The sequence below is a fragment of the Ranitomeya variabilis genome, chromosome 2 (genome assembly GCF_051348905.1).
Source record: "Ranitomeya variabilis isolate aRanVar5 chromosome 2, aRanVar5.hap1, whole genome shotgun sequence".
In the NCBI taxonomy this organism is placed as follows: Eukaryota; Metazoa; Chordata; class Amphibia; order Anura; family Dendrobatidae; genus Ranitomeya; species Ranitomeya variabilis.
The window spans coordinates 1,056,199,594-1,056,219,385 of NC_135233.1; the positions used below are offsets into that span (position 1 = coordinate 1,056,199,594).

General features: G+C 44.4%; 1 protein-coding gene across 2 annotated transcripts; it reads left to right on the plus strand.

Annotated features, from left to right (window-relative positions):
- The first annotated feature begins 7,815 nt into the window (after positions 1 to 7,815).
- On the plus strand, positions 7,816 to 19,792 carry LOC143808626 (b(0,+)-type amino acid transporter 1-like). 2 transcript variants are annotated; one of them, XM_077291483.1, is made up of 7 exons: positions 7,816 to 7,887; positions 8,282 to 9,032; positions 10,149 to 10,282; positions 11,401 to 11,530; positions 12,094 to 12,218; positions 13,671 to 13,758; positions 18,614 to 19,792. In XM_077291483.1, exons 2-7 carry the CDS (start codon positions 8,313 to 8,315, stop codon positions 18,842 to 18,844), a joined length of 1,428 nt encoding a protein of 475 aa, XP_077147598.1. In that variant the 5' UTR covers positions 7,816 to 7,887; positions 8,282 to 8,312; the 3' UTR covers positions 18,845 to 19,792. The 2 variants fall into 2 exon arrangements, with proteins under 2 accessions (XP_077147598.1, XP_077147599.1); XM_077291484.1 differs by lacking the exon at positions 7,816 to 7,887 and having other exon boundaries at positions 8,258 to 9,032; positions 18,614 to 19,767.

The window sequence follows — 19,792 nt, forward strand, 5'->3', positions numbered from 1 at the left end:
AGAATGTAATGCAGCACAGCCCCCATAGAATGTAATACAGCACAGCCCCATAGAATGTAATGCAGCCCCCCCCAAAAGCCCCACAATCCAGTTATCACTCATTGAGATATATATATATATATATATATATATATATATATATATATATATATATATATAATTTTAAAAAAATCACTCTCCTGGAGCCCCGCGCTGCTCCTGGCTCCGGTCTCAGCAGCTGCAGTCTGCCCGCCCGACACACAGCAGGTGCGCGATGATATGACATCATCGCGCACCCGCAGTGTCAGCGCCAGGCAGAGCGGGGAATGATGGGAGAGAGAGCGACAGCAGACGCTCTCTCCTCCATCATTGCATTCAACTGTCCTGGCGTCTATGACGCCGGTATAGTTGAATGCGGGGCGGGGACTGTGCCGACAGCAGGGGGGAGTGCGCCAACAGCGGGGGGAGTGCGCCGACTGCAGGGGGAGTGCGCCGACAGCAGGGGTAGTGCGCTGACAGCGGGGGAGTGTGCCGACAGCGGCACACTCGAGCGGCCCACTACTGCCACCGGCCCTTCTGGCATTTACCAGAACTGCCCGATGGCCAGTCTGGCCTTGGACGGAGTGTAAGGGGTTTGTGCAACACAAAGATAGTACAGGCACTGTGTGCCAGAAGAAGAGTACAGGCAATCTGTGACAGAAGGAGAGTACAGGCAGTGTGCCGCAAAAGAAAAGTACAGGTGGTGTGTGACAGAAGCAGGGCCGGCCTGAGAGATTACGGCGCCCTAGGCGAAACTATTTTGTTGCGCCCCTACTACTTTTAACATACCTTCCAACTTGAAGATGGTAAAGAGGGACAAAGTTTGCGGCGCACGAAGCGCGCCGCGGCAAATTTTGGGCCACGCGTCTGACCACACCCATTCATAACTAGCCACACCCATATCCACGTCCCAACCACACCCATTTAGCACTGCTGATCACACTGTTTCATAAAGAATAATTATAAACAAAACAAAAAAATATGGCCACACAGTGCTCCATACTGTATAATGGCCACACATGATGCTCCATACTGTATAATGGCCACACATGATGCTCCATACTGTATAATGACTGCACATGATGCTCCATACTGTATAATGGCCCCACATGATGCTCCATACTGTATAATGGCCACACATGATGCTCCATACTGTATAATGGCCACACATGATGCTCCATACTGTATAATGACCACACATGATGCTCCATACTGTATATTGGCCGCACATGATACTTCGTACCGTATAATGGCCACACACAGCTACTCCTATACACGCGGCTGCGCTCCGTACCCACGTGCTCCGCTCCATACACCTCGTACACACGCGGCTCCGCTCCATACACCTCGTACACATTTAGTTCCGCTCCATACACCTCATACACATGACTCCGCTCCGTACACCTCATACACACAGCTCCACTCCATACACCTCATACACACACGACTCCGCTCCGTACACCTCATACACATGGCTCCACTCCGTACACCTCATACACACACGGCTCCGCTTCATACACCTCATACACATTCAGCTCCGCTCCATACACCTTTTGCCTTTTGAAAAGATTTTTTATAATTTTTTCTATTTTTTCTCTGGTGCCCCCTTAGGGTTGGCACCCTAGGCGGCCGCCTAGTTCGCCTATACGTTCGGGCCGGCCCTGGACAGAAGACAACTAAATGGTGTATGACAGATGAAGAGTACAGATGGTGTATGACAGATGAAGAGTACAGATGGTGTATGACAGATGAAGAGTACAGGCAGTGTGCAACAGAAGAGTTCAGGTGATGCGCGATAGAAGAAGAGTACGGGCAGTTTGCAACAGAAAAAATGTATAGGCAGTGTGCAACAGAAAAGCAGAAGAGTACAAGTGGTGTGCGACAGAAGAGTCCAAGGGGTGTGCGACAGAAGAGTACAAGTGGTGTGTGACAGAAAAAGAGTACAGGTGATGTGTGACAGAAGAAGAGTACAAGAGTACAGGTGGTGTGTGACAGGAGAAGATTTCAGATGATGTGCCGCAGAAGAGTACAGGTGGTGTGTGACAGAAAAAGAGTACAGGTGGTGTGTGACAGAAGAAGCGTACAGGTGGTATGTGACAGAAGCAGAGTACAGGTGGTGTGTGACAGAAGAAGAGTTCAGATGATGTCCTGCAGAAGAGTACAGGTGGTGTGTGACAGAAAAAAGAGTACAGGTGGTGTGTGACAGAAGAGTACAGGTGGTATGTGACAGAAGCAGAGTACAGGTGGAGTGTGACAGAAGAAAAGTTCAGATGGTGTGCCACAGAAGAGTACAGGTGGTGTGTGACAGAAGAAGAATACAGGTGGTGTTTGACAGAAGAGTGCAGGTGGTGTGTGACAGAAGAAGAGTAGAGGTGGTGTGTGACAGAAGAGTACAGGTGGTGTTTGACAGAAGAGTGCAGGTGGTGTGTAACAGAAGAAGAGTACAGGTGGTGTGTGACAGAAGAAGAGTACAAGAGTACAGGTGGTGTGTGACAGGAGAAGATTTCAGATGATGTGCCGCAGAAGAGTACAGGTGGTGTGTGACAGAAAAAGAGTACAGGTGGTGTGTGACAGAAGAAGCGTACAAATGGTGAGCCGCAAAAGAGTACAGGTGGTGTGTGACAGAAGAGTGTTATGATCCCAATGGCAGAGGATCTCAGAGATTACAGCAAAGTCTGCAAACATAAATACCAGTTCATAGGGAAGTGGTAACTTGGCTGACCATATACCTGATCCTAGCACAAACAACTAACAGTAGCCGGGGAACGTGCCTACGTTGATTCTAGACAACTCGCGCCAGCCGGAGAACTAACTAACCCTATCAGGGAAAATAAGACCTCTCTTGCCTCCAGAGAAAAGACCCCAAAGTTATAATACAAGCCCCCAACAAATAATAACGGTGAGGTAAGAAGAAAAGACAAACGTAAGAATGAACTAGATTATAGCAAAGAGAGGCCCACTGACTAATAGCAGAAGATAGTAAGATGACTTATATGGTCAGCAAAAAACCCTGCAAAATATCCACGCTGAATATCCAAGAACCCCCGAACCGACTAACGGTGAGGGGGGAGAATATCAGCCCCCTAGAGCTTCCAGCGATATCAGGAATCACATTTTGTACAAGCTGGACAAAAATATGAACAATGCAAATAAACAAAAATAGGAAAGCAGGACTTAGCTTATCTTGCAAAGAACCAGGACCTGAAGACAGGAGCAAACAGAAATGAACTGATTACAACGATGCCAGGCACTGGACTGAGAATCCAGGAAGTTTAAATAGCAACACCCCAGGCCTAACGAACCAGGTGAGTACCAACCTGGGAAAAGACAATCCAAGTGCCAAACCACTAGTGACCACAAGAGGGAGCCAAGAAGTATAGTTCACAACAGAAGAGTGCAGGTAGTGTGTAACAGAAGAAGAGTACAGGTGGTGTGTGACAGAAGAGTACAGGTGGCGTGTGACAGAAGAGTACAGGTGGCGTGTGACAGAAGAGTGCAGGTGGTGTGTAACAGAAGAAGAGTACAGGTGGTGTGTGACAGAAGAGTAGAGGTGGTGTATGACAGAAGAGTGCAGGTGGTGTGTAACAGAAGAGTAGAGGTGGTGTGTGACAGAAGAGTACAGGTGGTGTATGACAGAAGAGTGCAGGTGGTGTGTAACAGAAGAAGAGTAGAGGTGGTGTGTGACAGAAGAGTACAGGTGGTGTGTGACAGAAGAGTACAGGTGGTATGTGACAGAAGAAGAGTACAGGTGGTGTGTGACAGAAGGGTACAGGTGGTGTGTGACATAAGAGTGCAGGTGGTGTGTGACAGAAGAGTACAGGTGGTGTGTAACAGAAGAAGAGTAGAGGTGGTGTGTGACAGAAGAGTACAGGTGGTGTGTGACAGAAGAAGAGTAGAGGTGGTGTGTGACAGAAGAGTACAGGTGGTGTGTAACAGAAGAGTACAGGTGGTGTATGACAGAAGAGTGCAGGTGGTGTGTGACAGAAGAAGAGTAGAGGTGGTGTGTGACAGAAGAGTACAGGTGGTGTTTGACAGAAGAGTACAGGTGGTGTGTAACAGAAGAAGCGTACAGGTGGTGTGTGACAGAAGAGTACAGGTGGTGTGTGACAGAAGAGTGCAGGTGGTGTGTGATAGAAGAAGAGTACAGGTGGTGTGTGACAGAAGAGTACAGGTGGTGTGTGACAGAAGAGTACAGGGTGTGTGTGAGAGAAGAGTACAGGTGGTGTGTGGCAGAAGAGTACAGGAATTGTGTGACAGAAGAGTACAGGTGGTGTGTAACAGAGGAAAAGTACAGGTAGTGTGTGACAGAAGAGTACAGGGGGTGTGTGACAGAAGAGTACAGGAATTGTGTGACAGAAGAGTACAGGTAGTGTGTGATAGAAGAGTACAGGTGGTGTGTAACAGAAGAAGAGTACAGGTGGTGTGTGACAGAAGAGTACAGGAATTGTGTGACAGAAGAGTACAGGTGGTGTGTGATAGAAGAGTACAGGTGGTGTGTGACAGAAGAGTACAGGAATTGTGTGACAGAAGAGTACAGGTGGTGTGTGATAGAAGAAGAGTACAGGTGGTGTGTGACAGAAGAGTACAGGAATTGTTTGACAGAAGAGTACAGGTGGTGTGTGACAGAAGAGTACAGGGGGTGTGTGACAGAAGAGTACAGGTGGTGTGTGAGAGAAGAGTACAGGTGGTGTGTGACAGAAGAGTACAGGTGGTGTGTGACAGAAGAGTACAGGTGGTGTGTGACAGAAGAGTACAGGTAGTGTGTGATAGAAGAGTACAGGTGGTGTGTGACAGAAGAGTACAGGTGGTGTTTGATAGAAGAGTACAGGTGGTGTGTGATAGAAGAGTACAGGTAGTGTGTGAGAGAAGAGTACAGGTGGTGTGTGGCAGAAGAGTACAGGGTGTGTGTGAGAGAAAAGTACAGGTGGTGTGTGGCAGAAGAGTACAGGGTGTGTGTGAGAGAAGAGTACAGGAATTGTGTGGCAGAAGAGTGCAGGTGGTGTGTAACAGAGGAAGAGTACAGGTAGTGTGTGACAGAAGAGTACAGGGGGTGTGTGACAGAAGAGTACAGGAATTGTGTGACAGAAGAGTACAGGTAGTGTGTGACAGAAGAGTACAGGTGGTGTGTAACAGAAGAAGAGTACAGGTGGTGTGTGACAGAAGAAGAGTACAGGAATTGTGTGACAGAAGAGTACAGGTGGTGTGTGGCAGAAGAAGAGTACAGGTGGTGTGTGATAGAAGAGTACAGGTGGTGTGTGACAGAAGAGTACAGGGGGTGTGTGAGAGAAGAGTACAGGGGGTGTGTGAGAGAAGAGTACAGGTGGTGTGTGACAGAAGAGTACAGGTGGTGTGTGACAGAACAGTACAGGAATTGTGTGACAGAAGAGTACAGGTGGTGTGTGATAGAAGAGTACAGGAATTGTGTGACAGAAGAGTACAGGTAGTGTGTGACAGAAGCGTACAGGTGGTGTGTGACAGAAGAGTACAGGTGGTGTGTAACAGAAGAAGAGTACAGGTGGTGTGTGACAGAAGAGTACAGGTGGTGTGTGGCAGAAGAAGAGTACAGGTGGTGTGTGACAGAAGAGTACAGGTGGTGTGTGACAGAAGAGTACAGGGGGTGTGTGAGAGAAGAGTACAGGGGGTGTGTGAGAGAAGAGTACAGGTGGTGTGTGACAGAAGAGTACAGGTGGTGTGTGACAGAACAGTACAGGAATTGTGTGACAGAAGAGTACAGGTGGTGTGTGATAGAAGAGTACAGGAATTGTGTGACAGAAGAGTACAGGTAGTGTGTAACAGAAGAAGAGTACAGGTGGTGTGTGACAGAAGAAGAGTACAGGAATTGTGTGACAGAAGAGTACAGGTGGTGTGTGGCAGAAGAAGAGTACAGGTGGTGTGTGACAGAAGAGTACAGGTGGTGTGTGACAGAAGAGTACAGGGGGTGTGTGAGAGAAGAGTACAGGGGGTGTGTGAGAGAAGAGTACAGGTGGTGTGTGACAGAAGAGTACAGGTGGTGTGTGACAGAACAGTACAGGAATTGTGTGACAGAAGAGTACAGGTGGTGTGTGATAGAAGAGTACAGGAATTGTGTGACAGAAGAGTACAGGTGGTGTGTGACAGAAGAGTACAGGTAGTGTGTGACAGAAGAAGAGTACAGGTAGTGTGTGACAGATGAGTACAGGTGGTGTGTGACAGAAGAGAACAGGTGGTGTGTGACAGAAGAGTACAGGGGGTGTGTGACAGAAGAGTACAGGTGGTGTGTGACAGAAGCGTACAGGTGGTGTGTGACAGAAGAGTACAGGAATTGTGTGACAGAAGAGTACAGGTAGTGTGTGACAGAAGAAGAGTACAGGTGGTGTGTGACAGAAGAGTACAGGTAGTGTGTGACAGAAGAAGAGTACAGGTAGTGTGTGACAGATGAGTACAGGTGGTGTGTGACAGAAGAGAACAGGTGGTGTGTGACAGAAGAGTACAGGGGGTGTGTGACAGAAGAGTACAGGTGGTGTGTGACAGAAGAGAACAGGTGGTGTGTGACAGAAGAGAACAGGTGGTGTGTGACAGAAGAGTACAGGTGGCGTGTGATAGAAGAGTACAGGAATTGTGTGACAGAAGAGTACAGGTAGTGTGTGACAGAAGAAGAGTACAGGTAGCGTGTGACAGAAGAGTACAGGTGGTGTGTGACAGAAGAGAACAGGTGGTGTGTGACAGAAGAGTACAGGTGGTGTGTGGCAGAAGAAGAGTACAGGTGGTGTGTGACAGAAGAGTGCAGGTGGTGTGTGATAGAAGAGTACAGGTGGTGTGTGACAGAAGAGTACAGGTGGTGTGTGACAGAAGAGTACAGGTGGTGTGTGGCAGAAGAAGAGTACAGGTGGTGTGTGATAGAAGAATACAGGTGGTGTGTGACAGAAGAGTACAGGTGGTGTGTGATAGAAGAGTACAGGTGGTGTGTAACAGAAGAAGAGTACAGGTGGTGTGTGAGAGAAGAGTACAGGAAGTGTGTGACAGAAGAGTACAGGAAGTGTGTGACAGAAGAGTACAGGTGGTGTGTGATAGAAGAGTACAGGTGGTGTGTGGCAGAAGAACACAGGCAGTAGCCCAAGTCTGCAAACTATAAGCCACAGAAGGAAAGGCTGTACTGATCTGCAAATTGGAAGTTGTTGGTTCGATTGTAACATTTGCAAGAGTTATTTCTCCATACTGGAAGAAGCTAAAAATAAATTCAAGGTTTTTTTTAAGAAACATTGAGCAGAGAAGCCAAGACCCATCTAGCCACAGTGGGGTGTAAAGTCCTTGGCCCTGTTCCTGCTTTACAGTACTAAAGAGGGAGACCAACAACTACTATGGGTCAGTAGAGAGGAAAGGTTTGGCCACCGTTGGTCCCATCTTTTTTTTCTATTAGACAAAGAGAACCTGTGCGAGCCAACGAGGTAAGGACAGGAGAACCAGCCTAGGTATAACATAAGTGGAACCAAGCAACAGGCTTTTCTGTCCTGGGACAAAGCCCGTGCCCATAACAATGGAGCCTGTTTTGATATATTTTATAATTCCTTCCAGGTAAAATATGGTTGTATGCAAATTTCATGTGACATGTTACTGGAAAAATTGCTCAAATTGCACAAACGCCAGATCATGCTTGCAGATGCAATGTGTTCTTCTACCAGGCGTTGTTTGGCACACGTACGACATCAACAAAGGAGGGTTTGAATATTTACAAAACCTTTTCAGATTTGACAACCTGAGGCTTTGCACAACCAGCTAACACACTGGCATCATGGCTAAGGTCCAAAGTAACTTGACCCTGACACACAGGAAGTATTGAGGCTGCCAGCTCCGGAAACCAAAAGAGAAAAATAACGGTGGCAAGGCTGACAGGTGAGTTACGAGGGCAGCGGACAACCTGTGGCATGCCAGTGACATAAAGTCAGAAAATCTCCATGAACTGGGCTCTACCATGTGCATGAACCCTAAGTCTTAGCAAACTATGCCCACAGTCACCTGGCATCATCTGCAAATCCTGAAGTTCCTGCTGCCTGAAATGAGAAAATTGACTGATTTGGATACCATGGTGCAGCTTTCTGTCTCATCCCTATGTCCGGTCTCCCCCCATCTTTACCATAATATATGATTTAACGGCACTTTTTTAATAAATCATTAACTCTGATGGTATAAAAGTTGCTATGTTCTTTGTACGTGTCACTTTAATAATTAACTTCGGTGTTAATTGCCAATGTGGCGCTGTCAGAACTCAGTGCAATCTCTCTTTCAGAGACATCTGATCGGAGGACTCTGCAGACAAAATGGGGACAGGGGAGATCTCCTCGCTGTCCGAAACTGGCAAGATCCATCTGAAACGTGAGCTGGGACTGATAAGTGCCGTATCGATGATTGCTGGCACCATGATTGGTTCTGGGATCTTCATGTCTCCTCAGTGGGTGCTGTATCACATGGGTAGCCCTGGGGCTAGTCTCTTAATTTGGGCAGCTTGTGGTCTGCTGGCTATGCTCGGAGCTCTATCCTATGCCGAGCTTGGAACTGTCATTAAGGAATCTGGAGGAGAATACATATATATTTTAAGGAATGTTGGCTCTTTACCTGCCTTCCTCCTGGCGTACACCTCGGTCATTGTGGTAAGGCCGGCTGGCATAGCTGGGGTCACTCTAAGTTTTGCAGAATACGTTGTGGCGGCTTTCTTCCCAGACTGTCCTTCTCCACAAGTCATCATCAAGTGCACAGCAGCCGCCTGCATCCTTGTGCTGGGGATTATCAATTGTCTGAACGTCAGACTTTCCATGTCCATCATGAACTTCTTCACAGCTGCTAAGCTGGTAGTCCTATTGGTAATAATTGTGGGTGGTGCAGTCCTTTTGGCCAAGGGGAACACTCAGGTATTACAGAACGCCTTTGAGAACACAGCCACTGGTTTTGGTCCTGTTGGGGTTGCATTTTATCAAGGACTTTGGTCCTACGATGGATGGAATAATCTGAATTATATGACAGAGGAACTGAAGAACCCTGAGGTTGGTAGTGATTTTTAACAAGTGCCTGTCCTTTGCCACAAAACCCATAAAGAAGCATTGTCCTGCTGCCCTCATCGTCCAAAAGAAGATGAAACTGCTAGGTGACCATATTAGTCTAGTATGTCCAGGAACTGTCCTGATTCTCATACTCTGTAACTTGCCATTCATTCTGTTTGGGCTGGCGATTCTTCTTTATCAGCATTCAGCACTAAACCAGCCCTATAGGTGTAGGAACTTCTTTTCCTTAATTTCCCATTGTGCATTGTTTCTCCCAGAACTGCTACTATCAGAGAAAAGTATTATTGCAGGGCATATATTCAAATGAATGGGCAACCATGTAATATGTGGAGACAATCCTGTGTGACCTTCATTTGCTAAAGCACAAATGTTCTCCTATTGGGCGTGCTTCACTATGGTACTTGCATAAACATAGTTTCCTTACTATTATGTACCTTTGAGGACATTGTATGGAGCACTCATGGGACTATTCATTTAAAGCCTAAGGGAGTGACAGAGGAGGCTAAGAGTCAGGCTTTAGAACTGGAGTTCTGGTTCCCCTTAAAGAGACCTGCTCAGTATGGAGTCTAATCGGCAATGATCCATGGGAGAAAAATATGTAAATTAACAATTTAACCCTTTAACGATGAAGCATTGCCAATAAGACTCCATGCTCATCTGGAGTCTTTAAAGGGTTTTGAAATTATACCCTATCCATAGGAAAAGGAGACAACTTCATGATCAGTTGGGGTCCGACAACTGAGACCACCACTGAATCTGAGAACATAGAGCCCAGACTAAATAGTGCAGAGTTTGAGCACGTGCACCCCCACTCCATTCAGACTTTATGGCACTGCCGGAAAAAGCAGAGTAAAGCACATGCTCGTCATCTGCTCCATTCAGACTGGGCTCTTCAGATGCCTGAAAAGGGATCAGTGGGGTCCCCATGGCTGGACCCCAAAAGATTGGAATAGATAAGGGATAATTTCAAAAATTTGCACAATCATACTTCCCCCACATATTGCAAGAATCGTTAAAGCGTTGGACATTGAGTCATAGGACAGCTACCTTGGCTTCTTCATAGTTTGTATGCTTTGTGACTTTCTATAAATATTTTAGGTGAACCTCCCTCGCGCTGTGATGATTGCAATCCCACTTGTCACATCCATTTACCTTCTGGTTAACGTCAGCTATTTTGCAGCCATGACTCCACAGGAATTACTTACATCAGACGCTGTCGCTATCAGTTGGGGGTGAGTCAATCGTGATTTCTATCTGTTGTCATGTAGATTATCCTTTGCCTCACCCTCATGCGTTTCTTGTTATCTCCCTAATTTCTGTGTCTCACGAGCCACCAAGCGGTTTTAAGACCATGTGAAAACACTCTCGGTACCATTAAGTGGTTGATGGAACTCAAAGGTGACATTAAAGGGGTTGTCCAGACTTTGTTGTTCAAGTCTGCAGTCTTTGTGACTGCAGACTTGTGAATCCTTACAGCGCGCAATTCGCTGCTTATAAGATTCCCGGTGCTGGGAGCTGATGGTCTCGTGACTGTAGATATGTAATTTACCTACATTCATTCACAGGCCGGCTAGACATGAGCAGCCTCACTTAGTATTATGAATTGAGCAAAGCCAGATGTATAGTCGGAATATGGCAGAAGTATGCAAATTACATACCTGCGGTCACATGACTGCGCTGGTACCTTAGAATCCTAACAGGGCACACTGTGCACGCTGTGCAGATTCACAAGTCTGTAGTCACTAACCTCAAGTCTGGACAACCACTTTAAATGGTTATTGCCAACAGAGCAAGTTATAAGCTTTCCACCAAAAGGTGACAACCTGCTGCTTGGTAAGGGTCCAAGCCCTGGGATCACAGGACCACCTTGAGGGGGGCATTTCAGAGAACCATTATAGGCATCAGTTTGGGGTCCCACCTATCTGCAAGTTATTCTCCTGTGCATAGGTGATAGCTTGAAGTATTGGGAATAGAGTTGAGCAAAAAGATTTTCAGAACCCTTGTACATTTTCTTGACCAGTAAACAGAAGAGGCGCCCCGTATGTGTCAGGAAAGGCAGTTCACAAGACCCTGACACAGCTGCAACAAACTACCGACATGGATAATAAAACGGAGTCCTGCAAATCTTTTTGCTCAGCTCTCGTAGTCACCCTTTAATGATATGCTAATGATAACAAGTTCCAGAAGAGACCCCATTTTGTTTTTTGCTATGAGGACCCTTCAATTCATGTACAAGATCTGACAGCAGCCTATCTTACCTTATGGGTAGATTTCCTGAGCTTACATCTGATTTCTCTATTTTATGTTATTTTTCAGACTTTTCTACCTTTTTATATTCTATTTACTGCAGCTTGAAGGTACTAGGGACGTGGACGTGGATCATCAGCTTGGGTGTTGCACTTTCTACTTTCGGGTCTGCGAATGGTACTTTCTTCAGTGGAGGACGGGTGTGCTACGTGGCTGCCAGAGAAGGACATCTGGTAATCAACCAATGTCTAAGTTTTCCCATGTGTTTGCTTATTTTAGAAAATGGTGCCTGCCTCTAAAATGCTTATTTTCTAAAGATTTTAGTCTTATAACTGTTTATGATCACCAGGAGAACAACTACTGCTGCCCATATCAGATGGGCAGCTGAGGTTGTCAAAACCGCACCCCTATAGTCAGTGCTCAGCAGCTATTGCCTGTAAATATAAAGCACCAAAGTCTTACTATTTGGCACGTTTTATGACTCCTAATAAAAGAACACTGAATAATGGTTGTCTCATGAGATCGTTTACATCCTCATCCTTCTCCAAACTTTCCTGTGTATGGCTGTAAGACAACTGTCTGCAGCAGAGCAAAGGATCACTAGAATGTGGGGCTTCGGCTGGCCACCAGCCAAACACTGGACCGATCAGTAGAAGAATCACCTCTGTGTTCTCTATTGAAATTGTGATGTCTACATTGACATTTATCTGCCCGATATTATTCTCCTTATAGTTTGGAAACCTTCTTCTCTTTACGCCAAAATTAGCATTAAGCATTTGATTTTGTTTTTTCACAGCCAGACGTTCTCTCCATGGCCCATGTCAACCGCTTAACCCCATCCCCTGCTCTCATCTTCACATCAGCCATCTCATTAATTATGATAATTCCTGGGGATTTCAGTAGCATTGTAAACTTTTTCAGGTAGGTCTATTTACCTATTATATATACAGATGTAACAGGGCTTACCTAGTTAGGCCACTACTTTTTATTTATTGATGACATATTCTTAGGATAGGTCATCAATATGTGATCAGTGAGGGAGCAGCCGCCACCAATCGGCTGTTACCGGCACAGGCGGTGGGCGGAAGTTCTCACAGAAGCTCCATCAAAACTATAGTGGCCACGGCTGGGTACTGCAGATCCAACCCCTAAAGATCTGCAGTAACTGGCAGCGGCCACTACAGAAATGGCAAAGCTGCCTTGTTCTGAAAGTATCCAAGAACTTCAGGCCGTTACCACCGATTGTTGGGGGTACTGGGTGTCAGTCCCACACTAGTGAAATATTGAAGGCCTATCCTAAACCCACGTTGACACATTCAGTATTTGGTCAGTATTTTACATCAGTATTTGTAAGCCAAAACCAGGAGTGGGTGATAAATACAGAAGTGGTGCATATGTTTCTATTATATTTTTCCTCTGATTATTCCAATCCTGGTTTTGGCTTAGAAATACTGATTTAAAATACTGACCAAATACTGAACAGGTGAAAGTGGCCTAAGAATAAAGAGCAGTTGACATGCTGCGGATTTAAAAGTTTTGAAATGTTAAAAACTCATCTACTTATTGGTACGGAATAACGGCATAGATGTGCTGCACACAAGCAACATGTGAGCCTAGCCTCAGTGTTTCTCATGTGACTGTATTACTATACCTAGTAAAGCAGAATTACCTGCAGTCCCATGTACCGACACAGATCGCACATTGATACGACTTTACAGAGAGATAAAGTTGTGCTCAGAAGTTTACATACCCCAGCAGAATTTTTGCTTTCTTGGCCTTTTTTCAACGAATATAAATGATAACACTAAAACATTTTTCCACTCATTGTTAGTGGTTGGGTGAAGCCATTTATTGTCAAACTACTGTGTTTTCTCTTTTTAAATCATAATGACAACCCAAAACATCCAAATGAGCCTGATCAAAAGTTCATATACCCCATTTCTTAATACCGTGTATTGCCCCCTCTCACATCAATGACAGCTTGAAGTCTTTTGTGGTAGTTGTGGATGAGGTTCTTTATTTTCTCAGATGGTAAAGCTGCCCACTCTTCTTGGCAAAAAGCCTCCAGTTCATGTAAATTCCTGGGCTGTCGAGCATGAACTGTGTGCTTGAGGTCTCCCCAGAGTGGCTCAATGATATTGAGGTCAGGAGACTGAGATGGCCACTCCAGAACTTTGACAATAAATAGCTTCACCCAACCACTAACCATGAGTGGAGAAAAGGTTTTGGTGATATCATTCATATTCTCTGAAAAAAAGGCCAAGAAAGCAAAAATTCTGTTGGGGTATGTAAACTTTAGAGCACAATTGTATATGTTGCCTAGTGATATTTCCATATTATTTATGACACCTGTAATGTATTGCTTGATGTCAGTTTCACAGCCTGGCTGTTCTACGGTATTACAATTTCTGGCCTCATATACATTAAGATTAAAAAGCCGGACATCCCCAGACCATATAAGGCAAGTAATACAATCTTTATATTTCTTATTCATTTCTATATTGCCTCTTCAAAGAGAAAGAGGACTTGAATTAATGTGCCACCTATTGCATGTAGCAATCCTAAAAATCAGTACTGTCCCTTTAACGAGTCTTGCCACACGACTTAGGATAAGAAGACAAACCAGAAACTCCATTTTCTGACACGTGCTTCAAGGTGTTTGCTCATCATCAGTGCAAAGCAAGAGATCTGATTTGTCTGGATGAAAAACCTCTGACGATAATCTAAAGGTTAAAGTCTCTACTTGTGGAGAGTGCCATTCCAATGTGAGGAGACTTAAAGGCCATATCATGCTCCTCTGGGAAATTGAATGCCACCTATTGAAAGTAGCAGTCATAAAAGTCAATATCGACCCTTTCACAAGCTTTTCCACATGATGTAAACTAAAATCAGTAAAACTTCACTTTTATTGATAGTGTCTTTGGATTAAAAACGTAGCAAGGTTGGTCATAAAAATGTCAGCATCAGCATTACAGTTAACAACCATTGAATTGTTGCAGCAATTTTTTTATATTAGAAAGATGTAACTCCTGAACATATTAAAAAAACAGTCACAGATGCACCTATCCTCTCACCATGTTTCGCTGTACTCTGCAGCGTCTTCAGGGGTATCATTGTACTGACTTGTGAAAACACTGTATTGATGGTTATAAATAAAACCTTGCCTGACATCAGCATGACATGAAGATCTCCTTCTGGATAATAGATCTTAACAGGATGCAAAAAAAGTAATCAGGTGCATTGTACCCTTTGACACCCATTCTACAAAAATCCACACTATCTTAGGAAGATATTAGCCACAGTTGACAGTGGATCAAGATTCAGAAACCTAGTGTCACATATGGCCCGTCAAATATTGGTTCTTAGCCATTTTTCGGAAAAAGAAACACCAACTTCCCTGTTGAACAGCCGATTAAAAGAATCTTATCACAGATCTCCCCCCTAACATGTTTCACTGTACTCTGCAGCATCTTCAGGGGTGTTAGCATAATGATATCTGAAGATGGTGGGCTGAGGCTTTTATAACCTTGCATGATGTCTGTTTGACATAAAAATCATCTTGAAGCCATCCATTGAAGCGATCTGTCATGGGGGTAATGGGTAGACTACAGCTGATTACCCGGGCCCCTGCGATATCCTTCAGACTAGGGAAAACCCTGTCTGTCCCTCTCCCCGAATTTACACTGATGGTGCGCTTGTCTGGGCCGCCAGGCCTGACCCTGACTCCTGTTTCAGCCCTATGCTGAAACCTCCAGCCACCACCCAGTGATTAGACCACACAACAACCCCTACAGAAAGCACAGACAGGGAAAACTAAAAACGCACCACGCCGCAGACACACAGGAAAACACTAAAATGTGCACAGGGCAAAATACAAATATAGGAAGGAGAAATATGACAAAGGATAATACACCACCAGATACAATATTTCTTCTCCTAGACCACCACTCCAGACCGAGATCACCAGGCACAAGACACAAGCTATAATCGGCGACGCCCAAAGTCCAGAATGACTATTTAAAGGCCACGGGCATGACCCAGCCTCCAACCAGATTACCAGCTAGATTAACCCCGGACAACCTGGATAAAATCTAGCCGGCGCCACTGAGCGTATAGTGGACGAATGTGGAATTACCGCTGTCTGTCGGACGCCCTAGTGTGAATAGCGTCCGACATGACACGATCTTATAAAATTTTGAGATGCTGCTATTGTACCTTCATGCTTAAAACAAAGACCTTCCAGAACCAAGTGAAGTTATACTGTTAGAGAATTTATCAACTGTCAAACGTAGGGTGTCATCAATGCATGTACCGAAAACTATATGTACTATACAAAAGAACAGTATTCACATGCAAAGAAACCTGCACGCACCCACCAATATACTAAAAAATATATGTAGCAAATTTGATTAAAAATACAAAATAAGGTAGATTAAAAAACTTAAAAGCACACACAAACAGGCTGCAGCGGAAAGTGCCATGACAAGGCCCAGACAACGCCTGGTGAGACCCAGAGACTCAATTATGCCGGTCAAGATCCAGAGACCCAACCTACGCTGTTCAAGATCCAGAGTCCAGACTGCGCCAGTCAAGACCAGAACCTTCGCTCCACGCCGGTCAAGTCCCCGTGGATCCAGTTCTCTCTGCCCCAGGCTTAAGAGACGCCTGTCGACGGTCAAGCTCCGAAGATCCATGAGGAGACGTTGACCAGAGGAGAATGCCTGCGGTTACAGAAGGACGGCACGAGTGAGCAGGGCCATCATTTCCAGCCGTAGCGTATGGTACAGGGGTTGGCCTGGGTTAGGACAACAGATGGTGTGGGGGCCTGTTGGTGCACAGGTGGCTCGACGCTCTTTGATAGACTTTGTAAGGAGGACTTGCGGCCTAGAGGGAAAACCCGGTGACCTCAACTAGAGCCATTATTGCAGGAAGAGCTAACGTGGTAGCTCCCAGGAACGGGGTTAACACACTTGTATAAAGAACAATAGTATAATTTGCGAGAGACTTTCCCCGTTATTATAATTGTACTGTTGTATGGTTTTTTGCTCTTTTGTACTGTTTGAGATCATTGACTAACACCTAAGTAATATTAACAGATAAACACAAAGAATATGATTCATAAAGGATATTTCAATCAAAAAGACCCAGAAAATGGAATAAAGTCCATCCAAAAGAAAAACGGATAATATTCATTCGACGTTTCTGCCTTGCAATGCCTTTTACAAGAGATATCTGTGTACATGATACAAAAGAAGACACTGGTTAACACTAACATAATAGATCATATAGATAAATAAAAGTGCATGACCATAAACACAGTAGGCATGTTTTTGGTGCCCTTTATTAACTTTTGTGATTATGTAGTTAAGGGTCTTACCCCTTATTTTACGGGTCAGTTATACGAGTTGCCTTCTTTAACCACACAGGGTATTTGTTTATATGGTTTTTAAGTGTTTTTAGTCGGTGTGACTTATTTTGCCACCTTGGTCTTATCATTAATGATGCGCGAGTGTACTCGTTGCTCGGGAGGTCTCCGGGTATTTATGACTGCTCGGAGATTTAGTTTTCCTTGCTGCAGCTGCATAATTTACAGCTATTAGACAGCTTGATTACATGTGGGGATTCCCTAGCAACCAGGCAACTCCACATGTACTCAGGCTGGCTAGTAGCTGTAAATCATTCAGCTGTGGCAAGGAAAACTAAGTCTCCGAACACTAACAAATACTCGGAGACCACCCGAGCATGCTTGGGAAAACCCGAGCAACGAGTACACTCGCTCATCACTACTTATCATACTTAATATTATACCCTCAATTTTACAAGCTAATATTTCCACAATACAGATGAGAAATTAAAATATAAAATAACATTTTATTCAGCTCTGCAGCCAATATTCCATGATGTGGCCAACTTAAGCTAAAAATGGTGAACGGTCCTCTTTAAGGCTACGTTCACATTTGCGTTGTTGGGCGCAGCGTCGGAGACGTGACGCAACCAACAACGCATGTACACAACGCAGCGTTTTGCGACACATGCGTTGTCATAAGATCCTACAGATCGGGACTTTCGGCGCAGGGAAAACGCTACAAGTAGCGTCCCCTGCGCCCTGTCTTGTGCGTCTATATGACGCATGCGTCGTAAAACGCAGTACAACGCATACCGGCGCATGTCCATGCGCCCCCCATGTTAAAGATAGGGGCGCATGACGCATGCGTCGGTATGCGTCGACGACGCTGCGCCCAACAACGCAAATGTGAACGTAGCCTTAAATCTTTACAGCCGACTCATACAATAAAGGTTAAGATCCTCAACTATAAAACCTCAAATGTCAAGATTACTAATGATACCAAATAGCTCGATAGTAAAGCAGGGACAGAGTGGAAACATGATAATATATAAATATTAAATGCAGTACAATAAATTGAGATAAAAAAAATACTATGCACATATCAAAGTACCAAAAATAATAAATAAATAATCGTATACCTACTTCCAAGGGGTTAAGGAGGGTCAGAAAATGCAGAAACAGACCCCACGTGTCACGCTGCTCCCAAATGCTATGTCATCACCCTGGTTTTTTTTATCTCTGTTTATTGTACTGCATTTAATATTTGCATATTACATTTTTTTTTTCACTTTTTATCACTGGTTTAAGGGTTAAGGGTCTCACCCCTTATTTTAAGGGTCAGTTAAACAGTATATATAAATAAACAGGTAAGATACTTATCTTTGCACTCCATTTGCCTCATCAAAGTAAATGGGTAAGTCAGAGGGCACGTCTGATTCCAGATTTTGTGGATACGTTTTTAACTGTCAGGCGGAGTCTTCAAGTGTGAACATAGCCTTATACTTTGAGAATGATCCGGGTCGCTCTCATTTTACAGCATTGAGATCTTTGATAGATTTTTGTCAGCCATATACATTTGATGGCTGTCGGAAGAATGATGCTTCATCCATTTGTTTGGCCGACAGCCATCTCTCCCCATACACACAATTGCGCTCCTGTGTTCCCTATGAGAACGCCAACAGACATCTCTGCCGGCGGCTTATTTCTGGGACAGCAAAGCAATCGTCAGTCCGATATCAGATAAGCCGCATCAACATCTCCCACGACTATCAGATGGCTGGCGCCCCCTACACATTATAGCACCGGTCAAACCCGTCAATATCAGTGGGTTCAGCCCGACTTTAGATTACCCAGACTTTCAATAAACTTTTTGGAGCACTCGCCTACAATAATTTCATTTTGCCGATTATCGGCACCGACTGTTGTCATTAGTTCGTGCACTAACCATTATACTCTTCTAATCTTCCAGGTTCCAATCATCATTCCAGTGATAGTCCTCATCGCCTCTGTGTACCTGGTGGTGGCCCCAATTATTGGCAGCCCTCAGCTGGAATATCTCTATGTTGTCCTCTTTATCCTCAGTGGAATTATCATTTATATTCCAATTGTCCGCTATAAATGGTCTCCGGGTTGGTTCCATTGGGTCACGCGACATCTTCAGCTCCTGCTCCAAGTTGCACCAACCGATAAAAACAACTGAGCTGAGGTTTCTCTTACATGAATATAACTGTTGGGATAGCAAAGTACATATTTTATTTTTTCAGTAATTCTGGGTACGGTACGCTTTCATGCGATGTTTCGTGTTTTATTGTTTCTTGATGGACAAAAATGTGCTTTTGACCAAGGCGGAAGTGCCAGGCTACTGCTGCAATCTTTAGGATTTAGGATTCCTTGCAATTTAAGCTCTTAGATGCCACAGTTGGGAAGTAACTGTGGCATGAAAAATGTTTGACAGAGGGGGTCCATCTTTCATTCCATAAAGGCCATGGAGGCAGAAAAAACTCATTATCCAGAATGCGACAACACAAAATAACTGAAGTGCTAAAATTTAATAGAACAATGCTTATTTCGGTACCTATCCGTAGAATGGAATTAAAGGGGTCATCCTGCCCTTTAAAACGGATGATAGATTCTTTAGATAGGACTTATTGATGACCTGTTATCTCTTGCCCCACCTCTTCTACTAGCAAGACTCTCTACATAGAATATTTATGCTCTTTTTTTCACATTTGCTTTTATATTTCAAAGAACAAAATGTTGAGCTGTAAACCTACACAGTTCATAAGACATAAATTACATTAACATAGTTTTATTTTTTTTGCATTCTTGTAATTATTTCTCTTTACAACGAGAAAACAGCTTAAAATTCAAAGATAAGCAATAATAAAAACCTTCAGACATTATAAAGTTCAATTTGTGGTCAGGGACTGACATTGATTGAGCCTGTGGGTTCTGGGAAATCATTTCAGCACATCCTATAGTTGTATTTTTGTATAATACCATATATAAGCCGACCCCTCTAATTTTGCAACAAAAAACTGGGAAAACCTATTGACTCGAGTATAAGCCTTGGGTGGAAAATGCAGCAGCTACTGGTAAAAAATGTCAAAAATAAAAATAGATGCCAATAAAAGTAAAATTAATTGAG